Source organism: Crocodylus siamensis, chromosome 1, assembly GCF_052110815.1.
Source record: "Crocodylus siamensis isolate JL-2025a chromosome 1, ASM5211081v1, whole genome shotgun sequence".
Lineage (NCBI taxonomy): Eukaryota > Metazoa > Chordata > Crocodylia > Crocodylidae > Crocodylus > Crocodylus siamensis.
In genome coordinates, this window is record NC_143395.1 from 197,435,483 (window position 1) to 197,458,724 (window position 23,242).

The 23,242-nt window shown below is 38.4% G+C and overlaps 1 protein-coding gene across 2 annotated transcripts in view; it reads left to right on the forward strand.

The window, feature by feature from the left end:
• Positions 1–23,242, forward strand: part of RALGAPA2 (Ral GTPase activating protein catalytic subunit alpha 2) — a 359,228-nt gene that overhangs the window by 230,578 nt on the left and 105,408 nt on the right. For both annotated transcript variants that reach the window (XM_090051969.1, XM_090051977.1), the window contains 5 exons: positions 1,602–2,367; positions 2,842–2,913; positions 3,981–4,104; positions 7,556–7,711; positions 17,633–17,791. In XM_090051969.1, the coding sequence (XP_089908095.1) occupies positions 1,602–2,367; positions 2,842–2,913; positions 3,981–4,104; positions 7,556–7,711; positions 17,633–17,791 (1,277 nt within the window). The remainder of the gene's footprint in view (positions 1–1,601; positions 2,368–2,841; positions 2,914–3,980; positions 4,105–7,555; positions 7,712–17,632; positions 17,792–23,242) is intronic.

Below are 23,242 nucleotides of genomic sequence, written 5' to 3' on the forward strand. Positions count from 1 at the left end.
TTTTGAATATGAATTCTTTGGCTCATCTTCCTGTTTTGCACTGCTTGCTTGTCACAAGCGAGAATGATAAGGATCTGTTTCTAAAATGAGATGTATGTTCTGGTAACTTACTCAAGAATGTTTTCCTCACTTTGTACATTGGTTACATATACCCACATTCTCTTTTTACCCTAATTTTTACTCATTTAGCAGCTATGAGTTGGCAGAGGAAACTGAGGTAGTTGTGGACTTAATGACCTCTTAAAATCTCAGCTTTGATCATACAGTACTATGAAAAACAATATATGCCAAAGGGAACTGTTTTCCTAAAAGCTTCATAAACTGAGCCACAAAAAGAGAACACATGCCAGAAGTGGAAGCATGCCTAGATGACACTTTTGAAGAGTCTGCTGCTGCTAAGTAACATTTCTACCTTGTGTGAAGGTAGTAATATTTTTAAATGGTCACTGAAATCCTGGTTCAGATTTATTTGATATGGCAGTAAGATCAGGAACTTAAATCACAAATTGAACATGTTCATTTGTGTTTTCACTAATTTCACTATAATACAATTTCTCCAAAATAAATAATGGATAGATTCTGAGAGCTTCCAGTTTGAACCTTCAGCATCATTAAATGGACCTTATTGTTGTCCATAAATGCGCCAGACTAGATAGTGCCAGTTACACTGAGGATGCTTTTTACATGCTGTATAACCAAGGACTTGTAATAAAATTGAGTTTCAGGAATAAGAAACAAGGTATGTGTATGGATGATAGGTTTTGAAGTTCAGTTATGAGAATTGTTCAGATGTTCTTTTAAACCAGGTGTCTAAAGAAAGTTGAAGCACACACCCCAGCTCCTTCTTCCCTTCTTCAGCCGTAACTTCCAATTTAGAGGTGGTAGAGTTATTACTTGGTCTTCTTTATTGTTATTCAAAAAGTTGAATGCATTTAATTTATTTTGCCATTCCCCCTAAATTTTCCTGCGGAGATTTTTTTTCTGATTACTTGTGTCAGCAGGAGCAAGAAATCTTCTGTTCAAATTCACATCTCATTGTGATTACAATAGTCTAATATTTTTCAAGTTTCTTTCAGAACCTCAATGACCTACAAAACTGTATTTGCCAGTGATGTTTTTCATCAGTCAGAATCCTAACATGTCAGTGTCCCAAGAGACTTTGTGATTGCAAGAAAGACTAATTCACTCAAAAGAAAATATGATTTATTAAAGAATGGAAGATAAAATCTTTTAGATTCTTTTAAGTGCATCTCTTTACCAAGATCCTTGTTGCTAAGTTTTCTCACTCTTTAGTATCTTTGAAATCAGTGTATATGCAGGAAACTACAGTATGAGGCAAATGACTGGAATTGTAAAATAGAAGAAAATGACATTTGAAATATAAAGTTTATTTCTGAAATAAATGTAAGACCATGTATATTGTTTGTTAAAAGTTTCTATAACCAAAAAAAGGGATGATTTCAAAGGGGAAAAAGAGCGAAAAATCAAGATAGGCTAACAGCCTCCAGTGTGTCTTTTTATTGATTTAAATCTGCTGGTAAACATTTTGATTACAATTTGCTACTGTTTCTCATTAGTATTTTTTCATTGATTGCTTTCAGAAAAAAAAAGAAGAAGCTTGGAATTAATACCTCTAACTGCACGGATGGTTATGACACATCTAGTAAACCACTTAGGTCACTATCCCCTTAGTGGAGGTCCTGCCATTCTGCATAGCCTTATAAGTGAGAATCATGAGAACTTGTATGTGGAATCTTCTGAACTGTCTTCAGAAGTCTTCCGAAGTCCAAACTTGCAATTATTTGTATTTAATGACAGCACTCTTATATCTTACCTCCAAATTCCTGCAGAAAGGAGACTGGAGACTGAGCCAGCAGGAGCTCCCTCTGATGTAAGAGTAATAGTTAGAGATATCTCAGGGAAGTATTCTTGGGATGGCAGGATACTATATGGACCTTTGGAAGGCTGTCTACCACGGCAAAATGGAATGAATTCACTTGTGATTTCAAGCAGTTGTGAGAAGCAATTCAAGTCCCCAACAGATGTTGCTCAAGTAGAAGAAGGAGAAGATGCTCTTGACACATTGCTGGAAAAGATTGGTAGCACTAGTCCTGAATGCCTTTTACATCCTCAGCGAAAACTGAATGAGCCATCACCTCCACCATTTGGTATGAACTGTGACCAAGAGAATGAGATCATAGAAGCCCTAATAAGGCAGAGTGCCCAAGAAAAAGAATATAAATGTGATTCTAATCTTGATATGAAAGTAGCTTATCAAGAAGAACCAAGTCCTGCTGAACCACAAGCACCATTTTATTTCTGCAGGTTATTGTTAAATGACTTAGGAATGAACTCTTGGGATAGAAGGTAAGAATTTATGGCTGTAGTTTAGTGGTGGTGGCACTGCTGCTATTTAACTGAAAAAAAGCAAGACTCTCTTGTGTCTTCCCCTGCCATGCAGCTACTATAGTGATTTCCAAAGATACACAAGCTGGAGCTGCTGGCATGACATTCTCCATGAAAAGGGTTCCTTGGTTTGAAAGGGCCCAAATACAGTTAATTTCAGGATGACTTCAAAATTAATATTTTTTCTGAACATTGGAAAGAGTGAGAGAATTGTGTGATTGATTAGTAGTTGAAAAGAGAGTGTTGTTTCAGTTTTTACCATATAATTTGAGTTGCTCATCAGATTCTAATAAGATTTGACTAGTGCAGTTTGTTCATAAATGCATTTTAAATCATACTGGTTCTTTCATCTTTTGCTTAGCTGTTTGAATAATAAAAACTGTTTCATATGTTCTAAGAAGCATTTTCCTTTAAAATCTTTTACTACTTTTGTAGAAAAAGCTTTCATCTACTCAAGAAAAATTCTAAATTACTGAGAGAGCTGAAAAATCTAGACTCCCGGCAATGGTAGGTAAAATGTACTAATCACGGTTAATGCTAAAACCGTATTTTTGTAGTAAATCCCCCAAAACAGACATTCATACAAATTGTATGTGTTAGCAATGCAGATATTTGTTCCTCTTCGTATATATGGTGTTTGTTTATATTTGGGTGAGAGAACATTCATAGATATTATATCAATCAGTCTGTGATTGCTTCCCCTGTACCTTCTACAGTCCATGTAGATGAGGCCCTCTCCCTGAGCTAAATATGAAAAGGTTTCTTTTCTTATCTTTTTTTCTTTACCTGGATTGGGATTGGGAATTGGAAATAAACAGTATTCCATCATGGTAAAAGGAACCAGGAGGTATTTTAAACGTATAATGTTTAATCAACATTTTCCATAAAAAGAATTTCCTTTGAGATGATCCACATGACATCAGGTCTGAAAGGAGCCAAATGTAAACCCACCTCACTAGGAAAAGATAGTGGCAGAATAGAGTTCTGAATGTTATGGTGTTCTTTGCCATTCCTTAATGTGTGATTTTTCTTTGATAAGTGAGATTAAGAGACATTGTAAGATTTGTACTGTGCCTCAGTAATCTTCATCCCAATTATGCTCAGTTTACCCTCATATAAGCATTTGTTTAACTGCCAGTCCTGCAAACTAAACCTGAGATATAAAAGTCAGTAAATATTTTTTTCCTTCTTGTACATCATTATCAGTAATTAAGATTCTGCAGGCCAAATTGTGCCCTCATTAACACCTGTGCAACTCTATTGTCTTCAGTGAGTTTGCACAGATGTAAGTGATTAACCCTGTAATTGGAACTTGGTAATCAATTATTTTGCTGATGCACAAAAATAATAGAATCCAGTTCATTCTCAGAATCATGTTGGCTCTAGGGTATAATCAGTACTAGAAAGAGATAAAAATACATTTCTGCCTCTGAATTGGAGTTATATGACAATATATATCTGTGTACCTTGAGTAAAATAGTATCATTTTTATGAAGTCACTTTTCAAAGTACAACTTCTCTTAATTTGAAATAAAATTGAATTAACTTTGATTTCTTATTACTTCTAATTGTAGTCGTGAAACTCACAAGATTGCAGTGTTTTACATTGCAGAAGGGCAAGAGGACAAATGTTCAATACTGTCTAATGCAAGAGGAAGCCAAGCATATGAAGATTTTGTTGCTGGATTGGGCTGGGAGGTAATAGTAACAAATTGAGGCAAGCTTTAAAATGATTATGTTGGATGGAGTTTCAGCAGTGTTTTATAAGCTATGCAAATGTACACTGAGTGCATTTTTTTTTTTAATTTCGTAAGGAGAAATAAAGTTATATTTTATGTTACTGTTTAAAACCATGACTCAACCTTCCATCCCTGTGTGGGGTTGGTTCTTGGGTACAGTCCAACACACCAGTCTAAGCCCACGTGCCCGGTTCCAGCCACACACATTGGCCCAATTATGGAAGCCCAGATTTGGCCGTGCATTTTCCCAACCCCACATGCTGCTACCATTCACCTGCTACCAAATTTCCAGAGCCTTGGTAATTTCCAGAGCCTCGGGCTGGATGACATGGCTCTGGAAGCCAGATCTGCCCTGCAGGCTGGGGTTGAGCACTCCTGGTTTAAAAAGAAATAGTTTCCTGAACAGACATTTCGTATAATAACTATTTTCCAACTAATATAATTTTGAAACATTTTATTTTCTGAGGAAGCTAAAGCAGCCAGTGTCAAGATTATTTTCATGTACCTTTTTGTAGCATGTTTGGATGTGAAATGTTTTTCACCATCTAGAATTTCAGCGTGCTGTATTGAACAACAGAAGTACAACTTTTTATTAGCCTAAAAAAAGGAAACCGGTTGTTACTGTTTTAGCTTATTAGATGAAATGCAGAATGACCAGTGCATTTTAGGTTTGTCAGGTTCCAGAATAAAATAAGTTTTCTTTTACTTCCTGGATGCCAGGCTAGTCAGGGGACATTCTAGGCTCCTACTATGTCAGACAGAAAAAGAAAGTTGGAACAGTTTTACTGTGAGCTCAACAAAACCTGTTCACTTTTACCTAGAGCCCTGTTTGAATCCATGCTTCTTTTAGCTGTTTAACTACTTCTGTGACATTTTGTATGTGACCTAGCTATGGGAAACCGTTCCACTGGAAAATGTGCCCAATTGTTTTCTTGTTCTGCCTTTTTTTTCCTCCACAGAACAATTGTGGAAAAACAACTTGCCATTTGTGGAAAGTTTATGGTCCCTTATTTAGGTTCCCTTATTCTTCCTAGGCCAGAAGTAGAGTCTTAGGTTACGTGATATGAGATTCCACAGCAAAATCCCCATTGCCTGAAGAGCCATAAGCACACAGAAGTACTTCATATTTTTTCAGGAAAGACTGCAAAAATCTTCACAGATGTGGATCCCCCCATGCAAGATCCCAGAGTCCTGAAATAGATTTTTCACTAGTTATGGTTACACCATTTAAATTTTGATTCATTTTATCTCACTTTTGTCCATAAACTTTTTGCTGAATATATGAATCGGGATGAACACCTGCTGACAGTTGGGATAATAGCTGGCCTCCCCATTTAGTAATCACTCTTGGCTGTCCAAAATCTTGTTGCATTTTAAACTTGTGGCTCTCTTTTCTCATGGCATGAGAGAAGTCAATGTTCCTGCAACAAACCTGGAAGAGTTTTTCGATGTCCTGGATCTCAAGGATGTAAACTTATATATTCTATGTGACCAGCCTACTTGTCCCGTTGTATTTTTGTCTTGTGCAGTTAATTATAACATAAAACCCTAGGGTTTGATGTAAACATTGCCCCCCTCTTCCCCTCAAATTATATGCTTTCATCTGTGTAACTGTGACATGGTTTTTTGGAGAAAAGAGCTTCTATCACATCTTCAGCTGGAACACCAGTTCATCTGGACCAAATTCTGGGACCAGACATTCAACAAATAGTGGCTGATGCTTACCAGTAGATACAGCTAAGTTACTTTCAAATCTAAGAACTGGCTGCGTGGGTCCAACTCCATACTCACTAGGGAAAGTTATGTTTTAATATACCTTGGATCAAAAATCTCTCAGGGGTCCAATCTCTGCTTTTGCATTTGTCTAGCTCAAATGTGTAGGATGTTTGCTTAGAACCTACAGAGATTGGCATTCAGTAAATAACTTTGGTGAACAGATAGGGCTGTTTTAGGTTCACTTCCACAAAAACTCTTTGGATCTGACTATGTAAAAATTGTTTGCATCTTGTGTCACCTGATACCTCCACCAGGCCTGAAGTTGTTCCTAGTCCCATGAGAGGGTATTATTTACTTTGGGCCATCTGTACCTTCTGGAATGTACCTCTCATACTGGTCACAAATGCCAGAAGACCATCAGTTTTGATCAGAATGCTCCCACATGTGTGACAGTGAAGGAACTGATCTTCAAGGGCACTGAGGGCCCACCAATTCAGTGGGTGTCAGAGGAGTTCCTGCATGTTCAGCACTTCCGAAACTCAGGCCACAGGCAGTTTGTTTTTCACTCCTTCATTTCAGCTGTTATCTAAAATGCAGAGTAGTGAAGATAGAAAGAGATGACCCTGCTCACCTACATAAGTAACTCATGACACAAAAAACTAGAAAACACCAACAAGCATGTCAGTTTTCTTTGTGGACAGAGAGAAATCTATCCACACTCTGTACAAGTCACATAATATCAAGAAAGGGATTGCAAAGCAACTGGCTAAACCTCAGGCAGATCCAACTTTTGGATGAGGATGATGCTTTTAAGATTGGTGCTTTCCTTCCTCTGTTGTCACCACAGGTTGACTATGTCTTTCCTCTTTCCCTACTAGTGAAAGCTGAGGTCTCAAGCCCCCTGGAACCTGGGAGGTTTCATGTTACTGCAGTGGGTGGGTTATGGTGGCAGAATGCCCTGAATCATTTGAAGATTACCAGTAATCTTTGATGAATTGCCCCTAGACTACATGATTGAGAGAGTAGTTCTGAACCAATGGACTCCATCCGGGTTGTAGAGGTACAATGACTGAGCTACAAGGGCAGATAGCGTGCCTGGGAAGGACAGAGATCCTGCTTTTTGTCATCTGTTTGTTTTTGAGAATGTGCTAAGCACATTTGCTTAGCCAAAATTACCCCTTAAAATAATATTACAGAATTATTTTGATTTTCTTTCTTCATTTGCCAGCAGATATAATACCAGTTGTCTGGACTTCCCATAAAAATTAAAGAAAGTATATTAGGGACATAGGATTGGAAGAGGCCTACTGGACCCCTTTAAGTCCAGTCCCCTGTATTCACAGGCAAATTATGTTTATAGGTAGGAAAATCACTATAGCCATGATAACTGCCTAGTCACTAGTTTTAGTGATTACAAATTGCAGAGTTGGAAAAGTGTGGCAGATTGTTTTTTGTAGACAAGGCATGTACCAAGGGAAGGTGTCTTGAATAGGGAAGGCAGCTCTCTTGCATACAAGTTGGCTGCAACCCTTGTAGAGAGGGTTCTACAAAATTAAATCCTTAACACTTAAACAAAACAAAACAAAACAAGAGCACATTCACTTTTGATTATCAGTGCTCTAATCACTTCTAATAGAACTAAATAAGAACAGGGCTTTTTCTTACTTGTTTTCTTTTTCTCTTGCATCAATAAGGTTGATCTTTCAACGCACTGTGGATTTATGGGCGGTCTGCAACGTAATGGCAGCACAGGACAAACAGCACCATATTATGCTACCTCTACTGTCGAAGTCATTTTTCATGTGTCCACAAGAATGCCATCTGATTCAGATGATTCACTGACCAAAAAGGTAGCTAATGCCTATCTTTTGCACTGGCAGGAATATGTAAGGTATTAGTTGCAAATGATTTTGAAGGGCTTAAATCAGAATTTGAACTGGGGAAAAAAATCATGTACTGCTTTGGTGCGAGCAGGGTGCTTTTCGTTCTGCAGCACACAGGCATTCAATTCTGCAACTCACTGCCCTAAATTAAGGGCCATCAACATACTGGAATCTATGGCAGAGCAGCATTTCCATGGCAGCATCCAAATACCATTATTAGTAATAATAATAGTAATCATTTCATTTATATGTTGCCTCCCTGCCAAAGCTCTCAAGAATTCCTTCAATGAAATAAAAATAAATACGCTATAATAAAATGTGATAAAATATAAATACATGTGAACTAATGAATGATTATTTTAAAAAAGAAAACTGACAAGTAGCACATGAAACCTAGCAATCCAACCAGAGATGGAAATTATCATCAGACTATTCACATGGATAACCAGGACCAATATAAAAACAGCCTAGAATGCTTCCTGAGCAAGAGGAGTTATGAGATTTGAGCAGTAACTGCCAAGTGCTTCAGAATCAAGAAAGGTTTTGAGGCAGTAGCAAATCTCTGCCTATTTTAAGGACAAATGACACCGTATCCTACACTGAGATGCCTATTATCTGTCAATAGCAGCTATTCCTTTTGCCTTGCAGCCTGCTTTGAAAAGTTACTATAAAATATTATTGTGAGGTTCCATGTTCCCCAAATATCATGTTTCCTTTAGCACTGAATAAATAAGGGCACAGTCATGTGTTCAAATTAAAGCTGGATAGAAACCAGCTATAAAGTTGATACACATTTTCAAGCACTAACTTTGTATCTGGCTGACTCTTTATAGCTGGATGAACATTTTTATGGTGTGATAACTATTTTGTATGTCTGGCCAGTCTAAATTTCTTGCATAATTAACCAGTTAATTGCATAATGTATGTAACATGTGGCAGGGGCCTAAGTGGAATTTCTAACTACCCCACACTGCAGACTCACCCTGGTTTTGGCTGTGTCCTTTCCTTTTTCCCATAACATCTGTAATAAAAATTCTTCAACCCAAACCATGCCTTCACTCACATCTGCACACTGCATTGTCCTCAGATTGTATTTTCAGTATGCTTACAAAAGCATGGTGAAGATTAACAGATTTGTACAGGTACAGCTAAGAATATAATTTGCCCTACAAGTTGTTGTAGTACTGTATTGCTCTGATTATAAGTCCATCTTCTTTCTTTCCAGAAGAACCAGGAAAGTTGTACTTGATTTATACATGGGATTGGGGGGAAATCCAGGGAGTGTGTGTGGTTTGCAGCTGCACCCCACTTTAGTTGTACTTTGCATGCACAGTGAACTACTCTGTGCTCTCTGGCTTGTTGGTGTAGCTCCAAGGCTCAGGGTTGAATGTCTCTACTGCTCGGTTCCCACCTCCTTGCCCAGTACAGAATTTGGCAGTAGGGGAAGAAGTAGGGGTATCAGCAGCAGTGTTATGCTGTCACTCTCCTGGGTTCTGGAGCCATGTCAAAGTGGTGGCTCCAGCCAGGAGTTGCACTGACAAGCCAATGAGCTCAGAAAGCTTTACTGCACATGTGCCACACATCCAGAGGGGTGAATGGTCATACTCCCCTTCCTCCGAATTTGCCCATCCATGGGATTCCTCTATAAGCAAGCTCCTAACAATCTTGACTTTTGTTTTTGCATGCAGTAAAAGATACCAAGTCAGAGTCATGTTCAGTACAGTTTTTATCTTAGTATTTTTAGCTCATTTAACCCTTTAGGTCCTTTCTTTGATTATTTAATTTCCCTGTGGGATTTTTTAAGGGCACTAACAGTTTAAGGTCTTTATCTGTAGTTATCAGTTTATATCCGGGGGGGGAAAAGCTGTTCTTTTCTAAAATTCAATCTGAAAACAGGGTCAACTTATATTCAGGGCTGACTCAGAATTGCAGCCATATTTGACAGATTGATTATCCAAGGGGTGAAGAGGGCTCAGTGTAATTGTCAGAAAATGTGAGCTTAGCAGTTAAGAAAAAAAACACAACTTTTTACTTGCAAACAGCACATTTAGATTGAACATAACTGAAATAAAATGAACTTCTTAATGCCTTTTTTAGCAGTTAACACTAGGGCCAGAATAGGACAGACTTTTTCATCAGACACAAAAATCAAGTGCAGTCAGTACCTGGCAATCTGTGGGGTTCAAAATTCAAAGAGGTAGGAGATGTGGCCAGAGCTGATTCATTGTTGTCCATAGAAAACCTCACAAACTCATTGCTATGAGCCTTGGAAAGAACTACTGTTGAAATGGGGGAGCTTGCAGTGATCAAACTGTGTGCTACTGCAAAGAAATAAGCTGAACAAATCTTTGTAGTGTCTGTGCAGAAGGACAATTAACATATTTTTGTCCTTTGCCATGGCTCTTCCTCACACTGAAACAAATTCCCTATACAAAATATCAAATAACAGTCAGTCACTGTTCAGAACTCCAGCTGGAGGTGGAGACAAGACGTGCCTCAAAGCCAGAGAGGAAACTACAGAAATCTGTAAGATTCATAAATCTATGAGCCCCTGGCAGCTATAATGGATGTGAAATGAAGCTCAGGTTGAGACTGCTGAGCTGATGGTTTAGACCTGGGCATCTGTGATTTCCAAATCAGCTCCAAAGACATGTTTGAGTATATAGCAAGCCCTGTGGGGTCTCTCCTCACTCTCAGGGTGTCCATTTCTCCCAGATATTATATGCTGACTCATATGAGCTGAAATCAGTACAAATGTTCCAATCCCCGGAGAGGAAAATCCACAGAGAGTCTTAACAGCAGAACTCAATGCAGTTTACAAGAGCCAGCTATGAAATCCCACACCAAACTTGGCCGTGCATACAGCAATAGAACAAGATAGGACTACATGTGTAAATAATCACATCTGTTTGATTATCTTATGCATTTTAGTCAGTTGTCCTCCTTGCCTTTGTTCTGCACAGAGCCAGTCATACCCAAATTGGGTCTGCTGTGTCATTCATCCATGTGAAAAATGCATGGATGATCTAGAGGACTCTTAATAAGATCACAGAAAGCACTGACCTAGTACAGTAGGCCTGAGGATACCCAAGCAAAAGTTCATGCACAAATTATCCAATTTCCCATCTTAAATTTGTAGAGCACTGTGTCAGGACATAAAAATGTTATGACGTGTAAATATAAAGTACTACTTTTTCCGCAACTTCCCCTTTGTGACAGTACTTCACACATTACATATATTACAGAATTAACTGGTCAATTGAGCAATAAATTTAGACATGCCATACATGCAAGCTAATTATCATGCCATAAAAATGTCCATTCAGTTGCAAAAAAACCAGCCAGCTACAAAGTTAGTGTTTGGAAATGTCTAACAACTTCATAGCTGTCCAGCTTTAATATGAACATGTGGCAGGGTCCTTACAGCCCACCCTGCCCTGCCTCTGGCCAACTTCAGACAAAAACTAACTGCTAATTACATCTGTCTTCAAAAGGGGTTGAGAGAGACAAAGGGAGATTTTTTTAATCTCCTTATTTTAAATAGTTCTTCATTGACTTGATGCTGCTACAAGAACTGTCCAATTCTAAACAGAGAGCTGTCTTTGAGAGGCAATATAGTGCACAACCATTCAAGGATGTGGAAAGGGCAGCAATTGTCCTTCTTCCTTTCCATCTGGTTTCACCAGATTCTCAGTGAACCTTTCACTTGCATAATACCTAGTAGTACCCACACTACTGTGTCTGGTTTCATTTTGGGATTCTGTGCTCTATTCTTTTTGCCTGTCTCTAGACTAAACAAATAGAGCACTGATCAGTTTGCTTTGCTAGTAAACTCAATAGTTTGACAGACGGTCTTACCACCTGCTGGCCAAGGAAGCAGCCTGTCAGTACTGCAATTTGCAGCAGACCATAAATTTTGTGAGTTTTGGAACTATAGACAGACGCAGTAATTTTACTTAAATATTTTATTATGGGTTCTTGTTGTTTCTAAACACAAAGGAACACATTCACTTCTGGTGTAAATTCACTAAATTGAACAGAAGAATTTTGGCCCTGGAATTTCCATAGACTACAATAAGAATTTACAAATAATTGTTTCCCTTAGATGAGAAGCAATACATTGTTTTCTTGCCTGGCTCACCTTTTAAAGCATTATTGTTTGTTAAAATATATATATATAGCATAGCTCAGAGTAACATTGAAAGACTTGGCCCTGAACAAAAGGCTTTCTACTCAAGTAATCAAAATTCAGCTGATAACTTTTGCAGCTGCAGGTTTTAGCGTCATTAGTGTTAAACTTTTTTTATTGGATGTCTTGCAGCAAGAATGAAAATCAATCACAGTAACAGCATCCCACAGTCCCTTGTCTTATTCTAACTAAATTGTACCTAACAGTTTAAAAATGAGCTGCAAAATTTTAACACAATTGATTCCATCTTCTCCCATTGTCATAGTAGAATTTTTCCAATTCAGAAGTCTGGTTGCAACCCCATACCGAACTCATGCTCCTTCGCTGCAAAAATTTGTTAGCTATAGCTAGATTAGATTTTTAGCAGCTAATCTAAGTGCTGTAGGGGTTTGCAAAGTGGGGACAGAGCTGTGCTATTGGATTTGTCCAATTCATTTGACTCCAGGACTATAATTGCACTTATGTCTTACAAGGCTTTTATAGCCTAAGGCTGGCCAGCAGCAGAAAAACAAATTGGCAGTGATACAGTAAGAGTGAAAGGGAATGAAAGGCACACATTATCAGTCTCCAGGCAGCGCTGTTCTGGCAGGAAGTTTCTTGGTTAATTTACAAATAAAACTTAGATTTTAGGATGGCCACGCTGTCAGACAAACAATGGGGATGTCAGGCCTGACTGTTACTTAGTAAAAGTAGCAGCCATGCTTACCCAAAAGCAGGAATTCTTCAATCAAACAGACGACTCCTTTCTGGAGCCAGCTGGCTATGTAATGCAATTAGTAGGAAAAGGAGGTCAGACTATTAGGTGTGTACCATGACCAGTGTCAGCAGTGGCGTGTTGCCTGGCAGGCAGCATGCAGAATAGCTAAAGCAGAGTGCCTTTAGAACTATTTACTCAAGTGAATGAGTAGATGTGGCGCACGACCAGTTTCAGAACATGGAATTGTTTTTGTAAAGCTTGAGAAATGAGCATTTGTTCTACAACTGACAACTAAGTTCTGAAGCACAGATTGCAGTTGAGGAAATGCCGTGAACACATGCTTAGTGATGTCAAAATTCAAATCGGAATGTCCATGTTGACTTATGTTACATGGGTATTCATAGTTCAGTCTAAAGGAGACATTAAAAAACCATTTACCAAGCACGAGAAGAAATATGTGGTTCAAAAAGTGTATGTGTCGTATTTATGTTATTAAAGTCCTATGTGTATCAACTATAGATTAATGCAAATCTGTGAAGGCTCCCTCAGACTTTGGAGGGGACATTACAAACAATTTCAGAGGCACCCCTTCCTGAATATTTTTGCAGGTCCAGTTCTGATTTTTTTTTTAGGGCTAAACGTAAAAGGACAGGCCAGCTATTTGTCCATATATTATTTTCTGGTTGTCTTGGGTTTTGGGTTTTTTTGGTTTTTTTCATGTTGTATGTATTGAAGGTGGAAGGACACACCACTTTTCAGCCTGGACTGATCTTATGCTTCTTTACTTGGGAGTGTAGCCATAACTACTCATTTTGTTGCTTATTTGGTGCTCAAAGGCTTCAGAAAAATTGCACGCAGATCTAAAATCTTACTTGGTTTTTGAATCATTGAAGTAAAACACCTTAGGTTGGTGTGTTATAGTACCATATTTACTGGAATCCAAGATGAACTGGAATTTAAGATGACTTCCCCAATAATTAGATTCTATACATAGAAAATTTATGAATTTGTTATAATTTTCCATGTATAGACTCTAATTATCAGAGGGTCATTTTAAATTCATTCTCCTCATCCTCCCACTACTGGGGGCAGGACAAGAAGTGGCAGGGGAGCCAGTGGCAATGGGGGAGCAGGCGGTGGGGAAGTCAGGTGTCCCCTTGCCACCTGCCCACCCCCACAACACTTGCCCCTGCTGCTGTCGCCAGCCTCTGGTGTCTGCTCCCCTCTCCACATGCCCCTTCCTCAGCACCTCCCCTGTTTACTACTGCTTACCCTCCATTGCAGCTTCGAACTAGCTCCAGCGTGGAACAGTGGAGCCCATGGTAGTTCTGGCCCCTGCCTAACCATGCAACAGTGGTAGCAGTTCCAGCCCAGAAACCAGGTCAGAGCAGGGACCAGAGTTGCTATTACTGCCATTGCTGTTGCATAGCCAGGCAGGGGCCAGAGCTACCATGTGCTGTCTGTGCCCTGGGCTGGAGTTGTCAATGAGGGTGAGTGACTGTGGGGATGGGAGGCTGTGGGGAGGTGGGAGAACAGCAACTGCGGCTCCAACTCTGACCCCAAGTCTGGGTCAGGGCCAGAACCAAAGCTGCAACAGCCGCCAGTCCCCCCAAACTGTGTATTTAAATCCAAGATGAGAGTCTTTTCTCCCCATATTGAATGGGGGGCAGCCTTGTCTTAGATTCAGGTAAATACAGTAATTGATGATATGATGATTTTTTAGCAAAGTTCTAAAATCAGTCTTTTAAAAAACAATTTTATTTGATCATTCCAGTGATAGAGAGAGATCATTGGCATTTTATGAATTCAGCAATTATAGGTGTTTGAGCTAAAAATGGTATGATAAGTGGTATTTCATGCTATAGAAACAGAGATTACCCAAATGTATATTTCTGGTATAGTCTGTTCATTTTTTTTTTAGATCCTGTAAGAAAAGCAGCATTTAACTTTGTCAGCAACTTAGAAAGGCGATGTTCAAGGAAACCCTAGATGCCACAAGAAACAAGTTTCTTAATGCAGTAGATTTCACTCTTTTCTCTAAGACAGCAGTGTCAAACTCATCTGGGCCAAGGCAGAATGAGGTTCTCTGGGCCAGTCTGTGGCAAGACCCTCTGTGTAGTGCCCACAGCACTGGGTCCAGCATGTACCAGCCCTGGGGTTCACTGTACACACAGCATGTGGGGTCGGCATGGGGCATGTGCTGCCTGTGGCACATGAGCTAGACCCAGTTGTTCTGGAATCCCATACTCATCCTATGCCTCAGATTCTTTGCCACATGCAGCACCAAGTCCAACTTGCACAACACCTTGTGTCAGCCCTGCATACCACTTACACAGTTAGGCCTGGGGCTGGCATTTGCTGTACACAGTGCGTGGACAAGCTGTAGCGGCCACATGTTCTACATGCAGCATAGGGAGCTGGCACACAGCGCAGGCTTCATGGCTGCCTGGCTGCAGTGTTGCAGGCAAAGCTCCCAACTGAATATTGCCAAAGCCTTCCACAGTAGAACACTGCTGAAAACCCCCTGGGTCTGAGGGCTGGATTCAGTCTGAACAATAGGCTGCAAACCCCTGAACTAGTCCTGCCTAGTGCAGGGAGACTGGACCCAATGATCTACAAGGTCCCTTCCTGCCCCTAACTATTTTTGAACCTATGACCTATTCCACTGTGGTGTTTGCTAGAAGATAGGATGCTGGTCCTTCTTTCCTGGCTGACAACTAGCATGATTCCTTGTGTTTGACCTGTCTTCTCCCTGTAGTTTTGAACATTTTTCCCTTGTGCTGAAATTCTGCTACAAAATATAGTGTTGCCAGTGCTGGATGCTTGCCATGATAATAGTGGTCTGGAGAGATGGTTATATGAAGAATTTGGTATGAATAAAAAGCACTATTCTTTTTAAAGGATTTGGCCCTTTCTTTTGATCAGTTTTCTATATGTATGCCCTATCCATTTTTCCAAAGGTATATGAGGCAGATTGGTACTGGACACATTTCTTCACAGCTTTTTTGTATCATAAATTACATCAGTGTGCTGTGTTCTCCTGTGCATTTTCCTATGTGGCTAGATAACAGAGAGAGATGGCATTCTGCAAAATAATGCATGCTGTATGCTGAAATTTGCTAAGTTAATGAAGTCATTACAGTTCAGTGAGGTAGTGTTGGAAGTCTGTCGTAACATTAGGGCTCTGTGAGTTGGGATATATATGCTGTCTTTTGCACTGAGTAACAATGACAAAAATAGTCCCATTGAACCCCTATCATAAACCACTGTCACTGCTACTCAGTGTGTGTACAAGTGGCATAAATGGAGCCTTCACTGTTACTCACTTTGTATACTAATATGTTAATGCATCAGTTTGGGTGTTCTGTTAATTGTCTTACCAACTATGTTCCTTTTAGATGCCTCATAGATTATTAGAGACTATTTCTAATATGTATAACATATTGTATATAGTATTGTGGCCAGGCAGGATAGGTTTTTTTTTAAAATTGCTTTACAACTTGTCTGTAAACACTTTTGTGATTTTTATAGTCAAATCTGTTTACTCTCTCACAATGAACTGCTATCCCTGTTAAACTCAATGTGAGTTTTGCTGTTGACTGCAGTGGAACCAGTATTTTATCTTCTTTTTTTCTGAAGTTCACCCTCATAACATTGCTAAATAGTTCTCACAGTGTTCACACACAATTATTTTTATCTACATTTTTTTTAAGATCATTATAAAGTGTCACAGGATAGTGATAAATTTAACATGCTGAGCTGGGAAAACCCAAAATAACTATTTATAGTGTTTGCAGTTTCATATTGAAAAATCAGAGTCTGTTGATAATTGGTATCATAAATAGGGTTGAAATGCAGTCTTTACTTGTATGTATAAATTAGATAAATACATTCAGTAACCCTTCTCTGTTTCCTTTTTATTCAAATAAAATCAAATTAGCTGTGAATTTGATTTACCTTGTGAATAGGTTTCATTTTACTTTGCACAAGTATAAACCTTCAGTGAAGATGCACTTCTTAGCTTTCTTGTCTTCAGAAATATGGCAAGACATGGCAATATTTTGTAAAATTGTTGTAGGAATCCTTTCCTGATTCAAAGCATTTTCTGGTCTGTCAGGGTGAAATTCATTTCTCCACAGAAGACCAGCACACACGCTTATGTATCACTTTAATTACTTGTTTTACCTTTTTTTAGGGTTTAAGTGGGACTAAAGTATTGCATAAACCTTGTGCTGTCTCCCCACCGTAGAGGGTAAATGTTGCCTGTAAAATAGATGTCTATTTAAAATGTTAAAGACGTACAATCTGTTGTGCATTTCACTACATCCTTTTCAAATATGTTTGCCTTTTTCAGTCACAGACTTATTTTTCCAAACAAAACAAAATCTTCTGTACTTAATAAGGACTATTTCTGTACTAAGTTTCAACATATAATTTCAGCTTTACTTTATGTAACCCTGTTCAAAAAAAAGTCTTTACAGTTTTTCCTACTTTGTCCTAACTCAGCAACTGTTCAAACACATTACACACACACTTTCAAAACAGAATTTATCTTCATGCAGAGATATGGCATGAAGTACTTCAGCTGTATAGCAAAATAGGGAACAGAGGACTATAATGGAAAGTGTGTGCAACCTGAATGGTAGTAATAGCTACTGCTGTGACAGCTATAATATTTTAAATGAAATACAATGCCCCGCTAGTTAACATTTTGCTCATGTAATTCAGTTCAGCGTTTAAAACTACTGTATATAATGTGCATCCATGTGTCATGTAAGTTGATAATTTGATAATTATGTAATTAAACCATCAAATTTTTTTTTGAACAAGGCAAGTTTTGTGGCTGCTTTTATTAACAGAAGGTAGAGAAAAAGCAATATTTTAACCTTTTCTATAATGAAATATTTCTACTGTTGAGCATTGTAATTCAATTTGTAAGCCATGACCCCTCATAAACTGTTGTTATCACTCTGATTAATAAAGAGCCAATTTGCCGTTGCAGCTTCGTCACTTGGGAAATGATGAGGTTCACATCGTCTGGTCTGAACACACCAGGAACTACCGCAGGGGTATTATACCAACAGATTTTGGAGATGTTTTAATTATTATTTATCCAATGAAGAACCACATGTTTTTCATAGAGATAATGAAGAAACCAGAGGTAGGTTTTGACTACTTCAGTGAGTCCATCATGCACATTGCTCAAATGGCAAATAATTCTTGTATAACATTGAGAAAAGTCAACATTATCAAATATTTTTGTCAGAACATATTACATTTTTCTCCTCATGTGAGCTTAAAAGGTGCGTTGAACTCTCAGAGAGGGTTGTTTTACAGGGGTTTTGTTTTTTTTTTGTATTTGTTTTCTTTTAACAATTGAACATTATTAAAAAACTAAATGAGTAGATCTGAAATTAAAAGCATATTCATGTTTAGCATTTTGGGTGGCCTGCCTGAATTTTAAACCCATTGGAGATGGCTTATACAGAATAATGCTTAAAATGATGGATGGGATCCAATTTAAGCCAATGAAAGAAAGAGAATACAGAATTAAGGCTTTCCTTGGTATTAATTCACACATAATAGTTAGCTACTAGTTAAATCTCTGATGGTACTATGGATACACATGGTGCTATATATGTAACCTCACACAGGTTTTTGAGACCCTGGCAATAATCTAACTCAGTATAATTTAAGGATTGCATGGCAGTCTTAAAACTCATCCTTCACTTTATGTCATTATATCAATTCATTTTTTTAGTGTTAATATGTATTTATACTTATTTATTTTCTTGTCAACTTTTTCTCAGATTTCTAGGAGATGAACTTAATGCAAAAGCAATCGTTGTCTAATTGTATACAAAAAGAAGGATCTTATTTTAAATGCAGAGATAAATGTATGTAAATGTGTAGTTCAATACACAAGTGCATTCAGCGTGTTAACTTCTAAAGATAGAATATATTTTATTGAAATAACCATAGTCCTTCACTACTATTGATATTAGCTATTTACATAAAAAATAACAATGTGTCTTAGCGTGCAGACGACAGCAAAAAGGATGCATAAATCTCAGGACATATGTACTAGTTGTTTAAGATACATCTTTCAGAAGTATAAGAATGGCAACAGCTGTACATTTTAAGAACTAGAAATTTGTCATCCTACATTTAAAAATAAATCTTGAAAATTTGCCACCTATTTTTCATATGTGAAAACCTTTTATTGCTATATACACTTAATTTAAATATATAAAGAGTCTTATAATTCACTTCTCTGGAACTTAAAAGTAGAGAAAATAACATCCTAAAATGCTGACTTAATACACAAATAAATAGCTGTTAATGTATCTTAACCTGAAATAGCTGAATAAAAAATTTAGAATTTAGCATTATGAAATTATATGACTCAATCCCAGAAAAGCTATGTCTTTTTATATATTAGTCAAAAAACACCCAAAGGGCAGAAGGAATAATAGACAACTGGAAATTTAGTGTTATCCCTACATTTAAAGTACAAACCATTACAATGTAATAAAATTAATCCAGACATTTCCAGGGCAAGTGTGGCTGACCTTTTGTTCACCAGCTACTGACCCGAGGGTGAATGAAAGAGGCTTGCAGAGAGAAATGTCTGTTGTTTGGCTTCAGTCCCTGGTATTTAAATTGCATTCCCTAATCAAATGAAAAGGCTGTCCTCTCTATCAGGTTACCGAATCCATGGCAACATTTGGCCTTTTATATACATAATGTTAGCCTTTTTGTTTGCATCTAAGTAGAGACACCTGGAGCAATGTTAACATTAACCGATTTAGCATTAATAGCTTCATTATATAAGAATTTCTGATCAGATAGCTGTTACTTTTGTTATATTGCTTCAGCTTGTATTGTTTTCATTTTTTTATCTTCTTGCTTGGCAACCAGGCAATGATTTGCAAATTTTTTTTGTCTTGATTAATTAAGCAATATAATTATCAGGAACCGTGATGCAGTCTTTGCTCAACAAAGCTTCTGAGAGAAAACAATAGTAAGTCTGTTAGTATGAATGCATTCCACGCGTCACAGATGCATGAGGATATTCTAAACAATGAGACGAAAAGCTGCCTGCAAAAGAGGACAAAGAATGCCATGCAGACTCTACACACTACACATACCGCCAGGGACATACTGTGGGTTCCCTGGGACACAGATGCCTCGTTAGATTGCAGCTAGTCATCAGAGATTAATTCTCAGCCATTTGGTACAATAATTTACCCATTCCCCAGTCTTTTAACTAGTGCTGCTTACTATAGAAGTGAAGTCTTTGTACTCAAAAGGTTTATGTAACCTTGCCTACTTTTAGTGTTTACAACAAAAATAATTATTTTTTCTTAGTAATTATACTAAAGGAAGCATTTGCAACATGTTGAATTTTTTTTTTTTCACAGCCCGTTAACTTTATTATTTGTATTGGTCATAAAATGATGTACATTTCTGTCCACATCTGAATGTGTTTTATTTTCCTACCATTCATTTAAGCTTAGCACATTTATTTTGCATCCCTGTGAAATCAAGTACTCTCTGAAAGGCAACTAAAATATCAACTTTAAAAGTACTAAAGATAGAATATGCATTCAACCTCATTAGGTCAGAAAGACTTTATGATGTTGTATCCCCTTGAGTTTAATGGCCCACAGCAAGATTGTTGAAATGGAAATTAGTAATTCTAAACTTTTTTTTTTTTTACCTATGAATTTTATGGTCTATTCACATATTCCTTCCCAGCCAACACTCCCATTGAATCAGGGTATGTAATCAGTCTCTGATTGGATCTTCAGATTCTGATTCTGAAAGGGTACGGGAAGCCCTCAACACCTGCTAAATTCAGCTTGAATTAAGCAGTCTCAGCATTTGAGAGGGCTGAACCTTTAAAAATGAGAGCTTCTTGAATTATTGATTTACATTTTAGGAAATGCCAGGTATACATTTAATAATCTGTAAACAACTTTGTTTACATATACATTGTGGGAATTTTTTTGTTAATTGAACATTTGCTTCTGTATGTGGAAATATCTCTGAGAGCTTGAAAACGTTTCTGATAAATTTTTCAAAATTTATAAAATTTAAAATTTGTTTTAACATTAATTCACAACATGTTTTACCAAAAAAGGTCTTAAAGCACATTTCTTATCATTTTCTTGAATGTGATCAACCTTTTAAGTAAAGGTTGATCAAAAGAATATTTGAAAATTATTTTTACTAATAGATAGAAATACTAAAGAGAGATTTATATTATCATAATTTGGATATATATATATATATGAATATTAAAATTTTAAACTTCTAACACACACAATCTATTGCATAATGCTACTTCACCTCTGCATTTATTCTGTATATAACTCACCAGATATCAAAGTGAAAATGTGTGTAAATGGTGGTGTTAGTGAATACCATCCTCAGCCATACCTGGCATACAAAATTGTTTTGGATGTTTGCATCCTCTTTCACTATTTTAAATATATATTCTTCTTTTCATAGAATTTTAACTTTCTTATAAATGCTTAAGTTTATGTAATTCTTAATTGAAAAATGAACCCACAAAACTTGATGATCCAGAACTTCCATAGCACAGATAAATTCCCAGGAGGGAAAAATTAATGACTTTTGCATAAAAAAAAAAAAGACCAAAGCTTTAAATGTTGTGCTGAATGCATTGAAAAGAATCCAGGATTAGTCAAATAAATTATGGAAATGTTTTACACTAATCTATTATTTTTCTTTTTTTTTTTTGATAATTATTTTGAGTAAAGGAATGACATAAGTATTCTGTGAAAAGACAGCTGTCATTTGCAGATGTTATATTAAAACCAAATTTCGTCTGTAATTCATTGCCACTTCTAATTAGAGGAATTCCCTGGATACAGGGGATTTATATTATTCCTTTTGTCCATTTATTGAATGACTGTCACAGTCACCCACAAGCGGTTGCAGAAGAATAATAGAGGGTATTTATTTATGCAGTAAGCCTCAGTACAGACGGAAAAAATCCATAGCTTAAATATTGATAATAGTTACTAGCTCCTTCTTAGGTTTTTCTGTTTTGATTTTTGTGACGAAGATATGAGCTCCCAATTGACTCATTCTTAAAATTAGAATGTTATGATTTCTAATACAGTACTATTAATATTTTCACTTTTTCCTTTTCATCATTGATAATCTGTGTGTGTGTGATTTCACACTCTTTCCCATTTTATAAATGATATGGACTTCCTTTGTATTTTGTGCCACTAATAGCACTGACTTTTCAAGTTTCTGGTGGAGAGAACACTACAATTCATCAAAGTAGGGTATAAGATGCATTTGCTTGATAGCAATTCTAAATCAATAAAAGGTTTGGAATTTTGGGGTGATCTTATTAGCATTTGGCTTTTCTGTATATGTGAGGTACTGTTTTTCAGGTCTTGGCAGGTTTTTTACTATCATTGCCAGTTCACCAAGAATTAAATACCTTGGGTCAGATCACTCTTCTCTGTAGCCCAACCCATGGCAAAGGCTCTACAGCAGGCATGGGCCAAATATGGCCTGCGGGCCAAATCCAGCCTGCCAGGCCTTTCTATCCAGCCCTCAGGGCCCCGCTAAAAAACAATTATTACTCATCTGTTGCTGCCCCTCTGAAGTCCGGTAGAAGGCAGGGTTTCAGAGGTGGCACACCATCAGACCAGACGGGCTTTGTATGTCTACCTCCATGGGTTTTCCAACACTCCAGCTTGAGAGCCCCATGTGGATGCACAAAGTGTGATGGCGCATGGTTGGCCAAGTGGTGAGGGTAGGGGAGCTTCTGTCTGCAGGAGGCAGGTAGAGGTGAGGTTTCTGGGGAGCTATGGGGGTGTGGGACCTCCCTGCCACACACCTCCTCATGGCTTACAGCCTCTGCCACAAGCAACAGCAGGTGGCAGGCCCTCAGGGTACTCCTGACCCACAGCAAGGCATAGTCCTCCAGCAGTGCATGGCTCCAGCTGAATCCAAGGAGCGCACCTTCAAACCAAACTGGGCTGACTCCCTGCCAGCACATGAGGCTCCTGGCACTGCAGATGGGAGCCGCGCATCATGGGGCCAGACCAGGCAGTCTCCATGCCTCCGCATGGGGCTTCTAACACTGCAGGAGGCAATCGCATGTGGCAGATTAGAGCCAGCCCGGCCCCATGGCACGCAGACTGGGAGCCACGGGAAGTTGTGTGCTATTGGACTGGGCTGGCTCTGTGCCTCCACGTGCAGTGCCTCACTGGAGTGTTGGAAGCCCCACTTGGAGCCACGGATGGCCCAGACCAATGGTGTATGGCTCCCACCTGTAGTGCTGTGAGCCCCACATACCGGGATGAAGCCAGCCTGGTCTGGCTCAAAGGCATGTGCAGCAGGTCGGGAGGGCTCCATACCACCACATGCAGCTCTTGGGACTCAGCTGGAGCTGCACACCACTGAAGGGCTCTGCCTGCCACAAGCCATGAAGGCTTGCCACCCACTGCTGCTGCCAGCAGCAGAGGCTGTACACCGTGGGGGGGCAAGTAGCGAGGGGCCCGCACTAACTTACCATCCACACAATCCCATGCCCCACAGACCCTGCCCCCCACACCCA